This window comes from Stegostoma tigrinum, chromosome 14 (assembly GCF_030684315.1).
Source record: "Stegostoma tigrinum isolate sSteTig4 chromosome 14, sSteTig4.hap1, whole genome shotgun sequence".
Lineage (NCBI taxonomy): Eukaryota > Metazoa > Chordata > Chondrichthyes > Orectolobiformes > Stegostomatidae > Stegostoma > Stegostoma tigrinum.
The window spans coordinates 66505584-66521350 of NC_081367.1; the positions used below are offsets into that span (position 1 = coordinate 66505584).

General features: G+C 44.0%; 1 protein-coding gene across 1 annotated transcript in view; it reads left to right on the forward strand.

Annotated features, from left to right (window-relative positions):
* mindy4b (MINDY family member 4B) overlaps positions 1–15767 on the forward strand; it is an 88723-nt gene that overhangs the window by 24257 nt on the left and 48699 nt on the right. The window contains exons 2-3 of the mRNA XM_048542815.1: positions 7126–7238; positions 11847–11874. Coding sequence (XP_048398772.1) covers positions 7126–7238; positions 11847–11874 — 141 coding nt within the window. The remainder of the gene's footprint in view (positions 1–7125; positions 7239–11846; positions 11875–15767) is intronic.

Sequence of the window (15767 nt, forward strand, 5' to 3'; positions counted from 1 at the left end):
TACCTGGATGCTCACTGCCTTTCTTTGCCTTGCCTTGCCATGACTTGTCTCTAAACATATTGGCAGTTCAGGCAGGCCCTAAACATTCACAGTACCATTGTGTTCACTTGCTGTTCGGTGCAGGTGCAGAGCCAGGCTGGTTGTCATTAGCAATCAGCCCAGGATGTTGGGCACAGTTGGACGTCAACCTCACATCTACAGCATGTGCAGCTGCCAGCACAATAAACACATCATTCAACCAAATGGCCGCGTCTGAAAGTATGCAGGGCGTAGTCTTCTGCCAAGGGATATGGGTGGGCATCATTCAGTTGGAATGTCAGAGGTCGGGGGCAAAGGGGACAATTGGAAGCAGAGCTGTCTCTGGTGGACATTTCAAATGGCCCGGGGGTGGGTGGGGTGGGGGGGAGTGGATTAGTGGAAATCAGCTGCTAGATAGAGCAAGGGAAGAGTTGGTCAGAGAAGTGGGGGCGTGGGTGGGTATTGGTGAGGGGTGTACTTGCCCGGCTGGTCCAGGTGTTGTGGGTGTCCTGTACGTGTTGCATTCCCTGCCAGCAATTTGCTAGAAGTGACCGGCTGCATGTAAATGCCCAGGGCAGGCGGAAGCAGCGTCAGCTCGATGGGCAAAAATGCAGGGTCCACACTGAAGGGGAGGACATTGAGGTGGGGGGGCGCGAAAGCATCCAGTGCTTGCAGGCCACTGCTCATTTGCAATTACATTATCGAGCACGTGATATTCATCCAGTGTTTGAGGTTCAACCGTTGGTCACAGGGGCTGTCCACAATATCAACTCTGCCTGTAAAATAGGTCGACACTGACCACAACTAAAGCAAGGCTTACACGACATCTGATGGCCCTGTGGGGCACTGAGCCAATTGTCTCTACCCCCCACACAGTTAGCATAATGTCAGAGGCTGCTGTGTATAATAATAACTTCCACGCTTGAAGTGGGAAGATAAAAGCTTCAACTTAGTTGAATGAGTGATAATGGGAACTGCAGATGCTGGAGAATCCAAGATAATAAAATGTGAGGCTGGATGAACACAGCAGGCCAAGCAGCATCCCAGAAGCACAAAAGCTGACGTTTCGGGCCTAGACCCTTCATCAGATGGGGTGAGGGTTCTGAAATAAATAGGGAGAGAGGGGGAGGCGGACCGAAGATGGAGAGAAAAGAAGATAGGTGGAGGGGAGAGTATAGGTGGGGAGGCTGGGAGGGGATAGGTCAGTCCAGGGAAGACGGACAGGTCAAGGAGGTGGGATGAGGTTAGTAGATAGGAGATGGAGGTGCGGCTTGGGGTGGGAGGAAGGGATGGGTGAGAGGAAGAACAGGTTAGGGAGGCAGAGACAGGTTGGTCTGATTTTGGGATGCAGTGGGTGGAGGGGAAGAGCTGGGCTGGTTGTGTGGTGCAGTGGGGGGAGGGGACGAACTGGGCTGGTTTTGGGATGCGGTGGGGGAAGGGGAGATTTTGAAGCTGGTGAAGTCCACATTGATACCATTAGGCTGCAGGGTTCCCAAGCGGAATATGAGTTGCTGTTCCTGCAACCTTCGGGTGGCATCATTGTGGCACTGCAGGAGGCCCATGATGGACATGTCATCGAAAGAATGGGAGGGGGAGTGGAAATGGTTTGCAACTGGGAGGTGCAGTGTTAATGTTCTGGGACTGGGTTCAAATCCTGCCACAGCAGACAGTTGAATTTGAATCAGAAAGAAACCAATAAAAATTCGGAGTCTAATGAAGACCATGAAGACATTGTTACTTGTTGGGGAAAACCCATCTGGTTGACTGATATTCACTGAGGAAGGAAACTGCTCTCCCTCCCTGGCCTGACCTGTATGTGACCCCAGGCATGCAGTAATGTAGCTTACACTGACAGTCATAGAGATATACAGTACAGAAACACACGCTTTGGTCCAACTCATCCATGCTGACCCAATATTCTACATTAATCTAGGCCCATTTGCCAGCAACAGGCCCATATCCCTATAAACCCTTCCTATTAACATACCTACCCATTAATTGCACCAGCCTCCTCTGGCAGCTTATTCCATACATGCACCACCCTTTTCATGAAAAGTTGTCCCTTCGGTCCCTTTTAAATCTTTGCCTTCTTACCTTTAACCTATGCCCTCTATTTTTAGACTCCCCTCCCTTGGAAGGGATGGATAATAAGTGCTGGCCTGGCCAGTGACATCCACATCTGTGATTGAATTAAAAATTAAGTTTCTGTTCACTTTCGATGACTGTAACTCAAAGTTCACCTTTGGAATTGTTTGAATGCTTGCCTGTCAATGACAGACCCTACAATGATAAATTGCTGATCTGCAGTGGGCATTAATGAGTGAACAGCAGTGACTTAAGAGAGTTTGGGATGTGACTAAGGACAGGCAAGCTGTGTGTCCTGGTGGTTAGACAGCAACAGAGCCAAGAAAGTGGAGGTTAATGTGTTGGGTGGCATCTGCCATACCAACTGTGTGCCAGGAACAGTGTGTGTTTGGCCATCACATTAATGGTAAAGAACAACTCTATAATGGTAAAACTTGGCTGGGGTGAAAAGATAGCACTAATGCCAAAGATGCCGGTCTATTCCAAGATAGCACATGAACGGTGAGTTCTGGCTTTGGCGTGCAGCAGAATCGGGTTGGGATCAGACAAAAGGGGCACAATTAAGGGCGGTTTGGTAGTTAATGAGGTAAATTTGGGATGATGCGGCAAGAAATTTTACAATACCTCAAGGAAAGAAAGCTTCCATGAAACTCGATTGGAACTGAACACTTTGTGACTCTTTTTAGCAATGTTTAGATTTTGAACCACTAAGTAGTTATATGAAATTATAACGTTAAATCAACTCCAACCACCCTTTCAGGCAATGGGTCTTGATTATGCCAGCTAATTACCCACTTCATATAGTGTACCCTTATCGTTTAAATGCTCTCATTCAGGAAACTTCAAAGAACATGGTCTTAGGTCATTGAGCTGCATGGGAATAGTACAGATTAACTCAACCTCTAAACTTCATTTATCTCACCACAGACTTTGAAAAATTGCAGGAATTGGTTTATTGTTTTAGAAAGTCAAAAGAATCATTGTTAGTAGCTGGGGAATGTGGGATGATGTATCAATATGAAATAGTAACCTTTGCAAATAAAATTTTGCTCCATTTTTTTCATCAGATGCTGAGCCAATAAAACAAAATTGTGAGCAATGACAGGTCCCCTCTGTCGTCACTATGTTTTGTGTTATCATCAACACATCAGCTCAGTGCCCTTGGCATCTCGTAAACTGATGAACATTATCTAAATAAATGCGCTTTCAATTATGCTTCAGGAAAAAAAATCTGTTTCAGTTATTCTTTTACCCAAACCAATCCAGCAAACTTTGAAACAAAAACAGAAATTGTTGGAAAAGCTCAGCAGGTCTGACAGCACCTGTGGAGAGAAATCAAAGTTAATGTTTCAGGCCAAGTGACCCTTTCTCAGCAAGGGCCTGTTCTGAGGTCGGGGTCACTCAACCCGAAACATTAACTTTGATTTCTCTCCACAGATAGAACATAGAAAAATACAGCACTGTACAGGCCCTTCAGCCCACAAAGTTGTGCCGTGGAATAATCCTAATCCAAAAATAAAATAACCTAACCTACATTCCCCTCAATTCACTGCTGTCCATGTGCATGTCCAGCAGTCGCTTAAATGTAACTAATGACTCTTCTTCTACGACTACCACTGGTAAACTATTCCATGCGCTCACAACTCTCTGGGTGAAGAACCTCCCTCTGACATCTCCTCTATACCTTCCTCCTAACACCTTAAAACTATGACCCCTCGTGGCAGTCAATCCTGCCCTGGGGAAAAGTCTCTGGCTATCCATGCCTCTCATTACCTTGTACACCTCGATCAGGTCACCTCTCTTCCTCCTTCTCTCCAGAGAGAAAAGTCCGAGCTCAGTTAACCTCTCCTCGTAAGACAAGGCCTCCAGTCCAGGCAGCATCCTGGTAAACCACCTTTGCACCCTCTCCAAAGCCTCCACATCTTTCCTATAATAGGGCGACCAGAACTGGACACAATATTCCAAGTGTGGTCTCACCAGTGTTTTGTAGAGCTGCAGCATAACCTCGCGGCTCTTAAACTCAATCCCCCTGTTCATGAAAGCCAAAACACCATATGCTTTCTTAACAACCTTATCCACCTGGGTGGCAACTTTGAGGGAGCTATGCACTTGAACACCAAGATCTCGCTGTTCTTCCGCACTGCCGAGAATCCTGCCTTTAATCCTATATTCAGCATTTAAGTTCGACCTTCCAAAATGCATCACTTTGCATTTATCCAAGTTGAACTCCATCTGCCATTTCTCAGCCCAGCTCTGCATTCTGTCAATGTCTCACTGAACCCTACAATAGCCCTCGATACTATCAACGGCACCTCCAACCTTCGTATCATCAGCCAACATACTAACCCAACCCTCAAGCTCCTCATCCAAGTCATTTATAAAAACTACAAAGAGCAGAGGCCCAAGAACAGAGCCCTGCAGGACACCACTCAGCAGTGACCTCCAGGCAGAATACTTACCATCTACAACCACTCTCTGCCTCCTGTCAGCCAACCAACTCTGAATCCAGACAGCCAAATCACCCTGTGTCCCATACCTCCTGACTTTATGAATGAGCCTGCCGTGGGGAACCTCATCAAATGCCTTGCTGAAGTCCATGTACACCACATCTACTGCTTGACCCTTGTCAACCTGTCTCGTGACTTGCTCAAAAGAACTCAATAAGATTTGTAAGGCATGACCTGCCCCTCACAAAGCCATGCTGACTCCCTTTAATCATGCTACGCTTTTCCAAATAGTCATAAATCCTATATCTCAGAATTCTTTCCAAAACCTTGCTGACCACAGATTTAAGACTGACTGGTCTGTAATTTCCAGGGATTTCCCTATTCCCTTTCTTGAAAAGAGGATCAAAATTTGCCTCCCTCCAATCTTCCGGCACAACTCCCATGGAGAGTGAGGAAGCAAAGATCTTCGCCAGCAGCTTAGCAACCTCCTTTGTCGCTTCCCGGAGCAACCTAGGATAAATCTGGTCTGGCCCTGGGGACTTATCAATCTTCATGTTTGCCAAAATTTCCAGCACATCAACTTCCTCATCTCGATCTGTTCAAGCCTGTTTTCCTGCTCCTCAAAGTTCTCATTCACAACAAGGTCCCTTTTCTTAGCGAAAACCGAAGCAAAAAACTAATTTAGGGCTTCCCTTATCTGCTCAGACTCCACGCACAAGTTCCCTACGCTATCCCTGATCGGCCCTACCTTCTCCCTGATCATTCTCTTATTCATCACGTATGAGTAAAATGCCTTCAGGTTCTCCCTAATCCTTCCTGCCAAGCCTTTTTCGTGCCCCCTCCTGGCCTTCCTCAGTCCACTTTTGAGCTCCTTCCAAGAAAGCCTGTAATCCTCTAAAGCTGCGCTAGACCCTTGCTTCCTCCACCTTACGTAAGCTGCCTTTTTCTTTTTGACGAGAAGCACCTCTGTTCCTGTCATCCAAGGCTCTTTAATCTTACCCCTTCTTACCTGTCTCAGAGGAACAAATTTATGTATCACTTGCAACAACTGCTCCTTAAACAGTCTCCACATGTCTGTTGTGCCCTTTCTGTGGAACAATTGCTCCCAATCTGTACTTCCCATCTCCTGCCTGATAGCATCATAGTTTCCTTTTCCCCAGTTAAGTATCTTCCCCTGGTAACTGCTCCTTTCCCTCTCCACGGCTGTGGTAAATGTGAGGCTGTTGTGGTCACTGTCGCCAAAGTGTTCTCCCACCACGAGATCTGACACCTGTCCTGGCTCATTGCCGAGCACCAAATCCAAAGTAGCCTCCCCCCTCGTCGGCCTGTCTACAAACTGAGTAAGGAAACCCTCCCGAACACACCTGACAATTCAGCTCCATCCAAACCATGTGCACTAAGGAGGCTCCAATCAATATTGGGAAAGTTGAAGTCACCCATAACAACAACGCTGCTACGTTTGCACTTTTCAACAATCTGCCGGCTTATGAGTTCTTCGATCTCCCTACTGCTATTTGGGGGTCTGTAGAAAACCCCCAGTGAGGTGACTGCTCCCTTGCTGCCAGAACTGCCGTGATTTTCCAGGAATTTCTGTTTTTGTTTCTGATTTACAGCATCCGCAGTTATTTTTGTTTTTATTTAGTATTTAACAGCAAACTTTGTTTGAACTGCCACCCTATCGCCAGCAGCCTTGATAAACCAGCAAAATATTAGCTTTGAGATAGCAAGAACTGCAGATGCTGGAGTCAGAGATAACACAGTGTGGAGCTGAAGGAACATGGAAGGTCAGGCAGCATCAGAGGAGCAGGAAAGTTGACGTTTTGGTTCGGTACGCTTCTTCAGAAATGTGGAGGGGGTTGGGAGCTCAGAAATAAATAGAGAGAGGAAGAGTGGGGCTGGGGAAGGTAGATGGCATGGTAATAGGTAAGTGCAGGCAGGGAGTGGTGGGGATTGGTCAGTGAGGTGGGAGGAGCGGATAGGTGGGAGAGAAGATGGACATGTTGTGTCAGGTAAAGGAAGCAGGGATGACAAGGAAGGTTGATCGTGGGATGAGGCCAGAGTAATTGCTTTTCCCAACAATTTTCTGTTTGTTTCACTTCCACTTCTGCCTCCAACATCAATCCAACATTCCTCCCCTTCCTAATAGCAGTGGCTTACATTGCAGAATTTTCCAAAAGCTCTTCAATCAGATGTTTTATTAAGGAAACACAATGAACACGTAACTGTAACGTCCTTTCACAGGACTCATTGCTTAAACACAATGAATTATTAATCTAGATGAGATCAGATGCATGTTTGTGAATGAAAAATCTCTGGCTTTCTCTTGACTGTTCATTTAGTAATAGCAAGGAAGAGAAGCAGTGTTCTGACATGTTGTGAATTATTTAGGGTAATATGATAGTGTGACTGGGATCCAAGGGCCAGCTCGATGTCAGTCTAAGGTTTGCAGTTCAACCAGATCAAAGATTGCGTCACTGTGTTAAATAAGCAGTTGGTCTGACTGATATCAGGACAGGTCCTGGGAGCTGCAGAAGTGTGGATCTGTCTTACTTAAAGCGGTGTGTCCAATTTGCAGATGGATGAGGAACTGGGTGATCAGAACCATCACTTCAGTGAGCACGATTTAGATGCAATCACCAACAAGATCAGTGACCTGGGAAAATGGAGAGAAATCTTCAGTCAACAAGGGTAAAGAACCGATTCATTTTCTCTTTCACAACTGATTATCTCCAGGTTTTTTTGTAAAATAGCTTTTAAGTGGGAAGTATCCAAACGCCTTTTCCTTGTTTGCATGTTGTATCCATATGACATCACTCAGATTAGGGGTCAATTTCCACTTGTATGAAATTAACACACAAACCTAACTTGTCATCTGCTCATTCAACTCCGCGACCATCGCTGAGCTATCTGAGCGTCAGATGGTCATGAGGAAAGCCTTCCTCCATTGAATGTTCTGTTTAGCTGCTGTTATAACTCCTCATTTTATTCTTCTTCTCCCTTCATCATTATTTTCTCGTGTTGAACTAAGAGCATTCGCCTCGGTGCGTCCTCGAACCCCAATCTTTTGCACAATGAAGATCAATTCCCTGCCTTTCCTCTTACCCAGGCTCCACCTTCCACATTAGAGAGAATCTCTTATCCACACTTCCATTAGTTAAACATTGCTAAAAGGAGAAGACAAGTCAAAATTCCTCTGCTATTCCTCAAGGTTGGGATGCAATAAATGGTCTTGATAATCAAGTTTCAAATTCTTGTCTTCTTTTAGTAATCTGTACTACCAGTAATTACTTTTGATAGATCATATCTTTATCTTTGTTGTGTCCTTATTCAATTTCATGGTGTGCATTCCTTTCCAAGTTAGCTACCATCAATCCGTTGACTCCAGCTTCCAAACAATACATTCAAAATCTTCACCCAGGTCCCTCAATCGCCCAGCCCAAATGACCACTGCAACCTCCTCTGGCCCTGCTCATCAACCTGTTCTTTGACTCTGACTGTCTGAAAGCCCACAGTTATCTCAATCCTATTACTTCATGTTCCCTAGAATTTCTTCCCAGTCCGTTCTGCCACGTGGCTTCTCGCCCAACTTTGAAGGTCTGCTCAGAATTAGTCTTTACGGCAAGTTTCTGGTTATCTCCTGTCAGATTCCCTGCTGTCTAATATATATTGCAGCTCTGTGAAATGCTTTTGTGGTGTTAAAAGATACTAAAGCACTGCCTTCTGATGAATACATGATCCATGTCAGTCAACTGAAGATATGTCCTCAGTGACAATACAATATTACAAATTTCTTCACTTAATAATTCTTAGTTCCTTTATTTATTCATGGGACATGGATATCTCTGGCTGGGCCAGCATTTATTATCCATCCCTAATTGCCCCAGAGAAGGTGGGAGTGAGTTTCATTTTGAACCGCTGCAGCCTTTAGGGGTTTAGGGCAGGGCATTCCAATGTGGGCATTATAACATTAAGCGGGGTCAAGAGTTGAAATTTATAAGCAGCAATGGTTGCCATTGAGCTCTGACTGAGTGAACAACCATGAGATGACTTTAAATCCTTTTATCAAACTGTGTTCATGGCTTAAATAACTCAGTCTTGAGAACATAGAAGAAAGCACAGTACAGGCCGTTCGGCCCACAATGTTGTGCCGACCTATTATTCTACTAGAATCAAACTACCCTGCGTACCCTACATTTTACTATCCTCCATGTACCTATCCAAGAGTCGCTTAACAGTCTCTAAAGTATCTGACTCCACTACCACTGGCGGCAGCGCATTCCACATGCTCACCACTCTAAGGCCTGGCATCTGTAGCTGTGCAAACAACAGGTTTTAAACGCGATCACACAACAATGAAATCGTCTCATAACTTTCCCCATTCCAGTCCCACTCCTCTTACCAACCTCGCCTCCTCACTCTTAAAAATCCTTCCCCTGAATAATTTCGCAACTCAGTATTTGGGCCAGTGATGTAACAGTAAGGTTCCCAGCTCAATTTGTTAAAATGTTTCATCAATCTTATTGCTTTAGAGGATGAAAATTCTCCCACATTTTAAAATTCCTTGTCTTCGTCTCATCTCGGTCTCAACTCCACTTTCTTGCCTGCTTTCAATCGCTTTTTAACCCATTATCAATTTAAAATCTATTTATATCCTCCTTAAATTTACTCACTATTCCAGCATCCACTACACTCTGGGCATAATGAATTCCAAAAATTCCCAACGAAAATGAAAAGAACTGTGGATTCTGTAAATTAGGAACAAAAACTGAAGCTGCTGGAAAAAACTCAGCAAGTCCGGCAGCATCTGTGAAGAAAAATCCAGAGTTAACGTTTCAGGTCCAACGACCCTTCCTCAGTTCTGAGCTTTTCCAACAACTTCTGTTTTTGTTGCATAGATTCCTGAGGCTTTGAGGGAAGTAATGTCTCCTCATGATTGTTATCCTCATCCTCAACCTGCAACCTCTCATTCTAGATTGCCCAAATGAAGAAACACCTTTTCTATGTCTATTTTGTCAAACTCCCGCAGTATATTTTAAACCTCAGTCAGATCTGCTGCTTTCTGAAAGTCCAAATACATCACATCGATACGTTACCCTCAATGAGTCTTTTTCATCAAAAAAGCCAGTAAAGTAGTTGAACATGACCCCTTTTATAAATGCATGTTGACTCTTCTTAATCCACCCACCTTTTTTCATGTGATATTAATGCTTACATCAATAATTGTCTCTAGAAATTTTCCCACCACTGAAGTTAAACTGACTGTTCTGTCATTGATGAACTTATCCCTAGAACCTTTCTCGAATACGGTCATAGTGTTTGCAAATCTCCAGTTTTCTAACACCTTCCATGAGTTTAAGGAAGGCTGAAAGACTGGGGCCAGAACCCCTGCAATTTCCACTCTCACTTCTCTCAGGATCCTTGCATGCATCTTGTCCAATTCCAGTCCCTTGTTCATGTTAAGTATCAACATTCCATCCTCTGCCCATTAATTTTGAACTGCTCGTCTAGTGACTGAGTTCCTTCTGCTGTCACCATCGCCAGGGTAGCAACTCTTTTCTGTCAACACAGATGCAAAATATTCGTTTAACATGTCAGCCACATCTTTGCCTCCAGGTGTGAATTCCCTTACTGATATTTAATCTGTCCTACTGCTTTTACCATGCTCTTAAGATAGGCTGAGACTATTTTCCGTGGGGCATTGAAGGCTGAATGGTGACTTTATAGGGTTTTATAAAATCATGAAGGGCATGGACAGGGTGAATAGCCAAGGCTTTCTTTTTCCCCCCACTGTATGGGAGTCCCAAACTAGAGGTGCAGGGGTTTAAGGTGAGATGGGAGAGACTTAAAATGGACCTAAGGGGCAACTTCTTCACACAGAGGTTTGTGTGTGTATGGAATGAGCTGCTGGGATAGTGGTGGAGACTGGTATAATTAGATCACTTAAAAGGCATCTGGATGAGTATATGAGGAGGAAGGGTTTAGAGGGATATGGGCCAAATGCTGAGAAATGGAGCTAGATTAATTTAGGATATCTGGTCAGATGAGTTGAACCAAAGGGTCTGTTTCTGTGCTGTACAACTCTGTGGCTCTATAAGGCCACTGAAGATTTTCCTTCCCTATCCTGCACTAGCTATCTTGCCCATCTCTGCTCTTGCTCCATCTCCTCCCAGATAATTTAAATTGATTTAAATTGTTAGTTTAAAACCCTCCTAACCGCAAAAGTAAACCATCCCCCAGGGAACTCAGCTGTTCAGGTGGAATCCATCAGGCGAGTCTCATGTTGAGTAAATTGCTGCTTTCAGTGCAACATTGGAAAGAGTGGTATTGCTACAAGTGCTGAGTGTCTATTATAAGTAAGACCCATGTGTTAGAGACCCAATTTTCAGTAAAGGTTGTTCACTGGGCTATTCAACAGGATGTGGCCTGGGATGGAGCGTTTTCAGTGACGAAGAGAGGCTGGATAAGCTCAGATCTTTTTCTCTGAAACAGAGAAGGTTGAGGATGGACCTGATAGAGATGTATGAGATGATGAGGGGCATGGACAGGATGAATAGTGAGCAGCTGTGCCCCTTACTCAAAGTGTCAATAACAAGGGGGCATCATTGCAAAGTAAAATACAGAAGGTTTAAGGTGAAACTTGGGGAAACACCTTTACACCCAAAGGTTGATGGGGGTCTGGAATGCGCTGCCTGGGTGGGGCTCTAATTGAGACAGGAGACTTCATGAACTTTAAAAAAGACATCAATGAGCTCTCAAAGTGTCATAACTTTCAAGCCATGCGCCTAGTGCGGGCAAGTGGGGCTGGCATAAGTAGTAGCTTAATTTGGACAGTACAGACTCAGTAGGTTAAATGGCCAGTTCTGTACTGTATGATTCTGTGAAAAAGCAAGGAGTCCCTGTGACCCGATTCCCATTATTTGGCCACTCACCCAACAGCATTGTAAAAGTACATGATAACATTTGCTGCATTCAAACATTGTTAAGATTTAAAAGATATAAAAAATTAAATTAAGTTTAAAAACTGTTGCAGCAAGTAATTAAGAAGATAAATGAAATTTTGGCCTTCGCTGCTAGAGGGTTGGAGTTTAAAATTAGGAAGTCTTGTTGAAAACATGTAGGGTGTTGGTGAGGTTATACCTGGAATACTGTGTACGGTTTTGGTCACTGAATTTAAAATTGTTTTGCTCTTTGCTTCCTGCAGCCAATCATATGGCACTCATAGTGTGGGAGAAATCACTGAAGAAAGGTCGTGGTTTTTTTTATTTGAAATTTTTAACATTTGTTTTTGATTTGCAGATTACAATTCAAAGATACTGTGGTGAAGGTGAGTGTTTGAATTATTCTCAACTGAAAACTTAGAAAATGAATGAAAGGCAAAGGATTCTCTTCAAAATGTCTATGCTCCCTGATAAAGAATGATCCATCTCAATCCAACTTTGGGCCCTTGTTCCCTCATGCTAAAGATTAGGACACTTCAAGTGCATCTCTTAAGTACTTTTTTGAAAACGTGAGGGTGTCACTTTCAACGGTGAGCTCCAGATTCCCAGCACACTCTGCGTTGAAAAAGTGTGTCCTTGAATCCCCTCCACTTGTTCTGCCAATTATTTTAAATCTCTTTCCCCCTGCAATTGACAATTCTAGTGAGGAAACAGGCCGTACCTATCACTTCTAGGTCCAGCCTAATTTTATGCAGTATACTCAGCCTCTCGCAGTTCCAAAGGAACAATCATATCGATTCAATCCATTCTCATAGCTGAAATTCTCCACTCCTGGCCAAATCCTTATAAACTTCTGTCCCTCTTTAGTGAGGAAAGGTCATTCCTGTAAGACAAACTCATCACACCCCCAACAATAGAATCAATCATTTTATCATTGCAAATATTTGAATTCTTTATTAATGAGCATTTTGACACTTGCTTGTTCTTTGTTTCCAATGGGAACAACAGCAGGCAAAACTGAATTATTCATTCCTTGCTGGTCAGTGAAGTTGGAAACTAATCTTATTAGTCTGGGTTAGAATTCTGCCTTCTTAGGGAAAGATTGTGAGCCAACTCTAGGCTGAGATCTGGTCCTGTTTCCTCCACATTTCTCGTAATCACAACAACAGGTGTGTGTGTGTGTGAGTTGGATATTAACTTAGGACTACTCACCTAATTTTGTCATTTAATAAACTAGTTTTATTATGTTCCTTTTCTTTTGTAACCCATAATGATATTTTTGGAACAGAAAGCTGTCAATCTGTGGACTCACAGTCATAGTTTTATTGCAGAATCACACAACTGTTATGTTACTGGAGGAGGTTATTCAGCCCATCCTGTCTATGTTTGTTCTATTACCTAGAGCCAATGACCTGCCTTTTCCCCACCTCCCTGCTCACCATTTTGATCCAAATAGTAATCTAAAGACTTCTTGGATGCCTCATGTTCCATTCACGAGCAGTTAAACTGTTGTAACTTTGAGAACAGTCCATTAGTCAGCCCATTTAGCTCTGGCTTCAAGTTGGCCCAAATCCAGATCTCCAGCATTGAGATTTCTGAGCCACCTATAAGGGTAGGAGTTTGATTTGGTTTCCGGGTGCTTTCCAAGTTACTCTCTTAGAGTTTGGTGAAAATAAAGCTACAGGCGCTCAGCTATCTTTGTGTTTGGATGAAGATTGAGGGGGTTTGTGGCCAGGAGATACAGCTCCCTAACAGTATTCTAACCTTCACTTGCTGCTTCTGTGCAAAGGAGGGATCAACCCTTCTCTTTCCAAAGCAATGAATCACTTCCTAGGATAGTAGGAACTGCCGATGCTGGAGAATCTGAGATAACAAGGTGTACGGCTGGATTAAAACAGCAGTCCAAGCAGCATCAGAGGAGCATTTCTAAAGAAGGTTCCAAACCTGAAACATCAGCTTTCCTGCTCCTCCGGTGGTACTTGGCCTGCAGAGTTCATCCAGCTCTACACCTTGTTATCACTTTCTAGGAAATGTGGCCTTCTATATAAAAAATAATCAGTTTGCAACAGGGCTCAAGATTTTGTTGCCCATTGGATGGTAATGAACATATGCTGACAGTATTGGATGAAATAGGCATTGAGCAGTCAGGGCTTGCTTCTGTGTGGTAAATTCTATGTCTTATAGTTTCAAGCAAACCCTGTACAATAAAAATAGAAGACAGGAAACGTTGGCAGGATTTTCAGAGGGGTAGCAATCACATACAGTTTGCCGCTTCTTTTGTTTTATGTGACAAAACAGCTCTGTACTTCTAACAGGAGATTCTGATGAGTGGTCATTCAGAAAGTTGGAAATTCTGACAGGTGCCTCAGAGAAAGGTGAACCATGCCTTCTTTATCATAGCTATCAGTCGCCATGTTTGGAAGTTGAAATATCCAGCACCACGGACAGCGACCTTGACAGCTGCTGTGAAATGGTTAGTACATGAGGTAAGTGTGAGGCTACGGTGTTCAGATAGTAGGGGCAGAGGAGAGTAGGGTGCCAAGCAGAAAGAGAGAAGGGTGCCAGGTGGAAGGATGCCAAGTGGGATTGGGGTAGAGCATGAGGTGGGTAGAATTAAAGCACATGGGACTGGGGATAGTGTATTCAGTTGGATAGAAAACTGGTTAGCAGACAGGAAACAAAAATTTGCAGATGACACAAAGGGTGCACTGTGAGGAGGATGCCAAGATGTTGCAGTGTGGTTTGGACAGGCTGAGTGAGTGGTCAAATGCATGGCAGATGCAGTGTACTATGGATAAATGTGAAGTTATCGCTCCAATAACAAATAAGAAGGCAGATTATGATTTGAATGGCTGTAAATTGACAGCAGAGATGTCCCGCAAAACCTAGGTGTCCTTGTGCACAAGCCACTGAAAGTAACTGTTCTGGTGCAGCAGACAGTAAAGACGGTCAACTGTATATTGGCCTTCATTGCGAGACGTTTCAAGTACAGGAACAAGGATGTCTTGCTGCAACTGTACAAGGGCATTGGTGAGGCCACACCTGGAATATTGTGTGCAGTTTTGACCTTCTGTTCTGAGGAAGGATGTTCTTGCTATATGGGGAGTGCAGTGCAGGTTCACCAAATTGATTCCTGGAATGGCTGGACTGACAAATGAGGTGAGATTGAGTTGGTTGGGATTGTATTCACTGGAGGCTAGAACAATGAGGGAGGATCTCATAGAAACCTATACAATTCTAACAGCACTAGACAGGTTAGATACAAGGTGAATATTCCCAATGAAGGAGAGTCCAGAACCAGGGATCATAGTTGAAGGTTATGGGGTAAACCATTTGGGGTGAGATAAGGAGAAATGTCTTCACCCAGAGGGTGGTGAGCCAGTGAATTTCACTACAGAAAGTGGTTGAGGGCAAAATATTCTGTAGATAGGAGGTAGATATATCTCTTGTGGCTAAAGGGACCAAGGGATATGTGGAGAGGTATTGAAATGGATGATCAGCCATGATTATAATGAATGGAAGTGCAGCCTCAAGGGGCCAAATAGCCCTGAATTCTCTCCCTGAAGAGCATTGTGGGTCAAACTACTGCATGTGAACTGCAGCAGTTTGAGAATATAGTTCACCGCTGAAATAACTCGACAGAGCCAGTATCCCATCACCATTCACCCTTTATTTACATGCGGGGAGTCCTTGCTCCAGCTCCCTCAGAGCCAGACCTCAGAGCGAACAGAACCTCTGACGCTCCTGTTTATATATGTCAGCCAGAGTTCCCTGATTGGACCAGATTCACAGCCCCAATCAGGGAACTCATATTCTAGGCTGACCTCCTTACAATCTCTATAACCACCACCACCTAAATCAAGGGGTTAAGTAGGGACAGCCAACCAACATTGACCACATCCCACAACTGAATAAGAAACACATCATACTTCTGCTCCCACTTTTTAGTTTCTATCTTAGTGAGTCCAGTGAATCTTTTCCGGAACCTTCAGAAAAGGTGACATCAAAATGTTAACTCTGCTGTCTCCCCGCAGATGTGCCAGACCTTGTTGCGTTTCTCCAGCAATTTCTGGTTTTGATTCAGATTTCCAGCATCCACTGTTCTTTGTTTTATTATAGAAAAGATATTTAATTGTCTAGCTTTTCCGGCATAATCATTTGCATAGCTGCAGGGAAATACTCTTAACTGGCCAGATTAAACAGACACTTTTGGAGGACTCGAGGCTAAGGAAATCGCCAGAAAAGATCAGCAGTTCTGGCAGCATCCATGAAGAGAAAT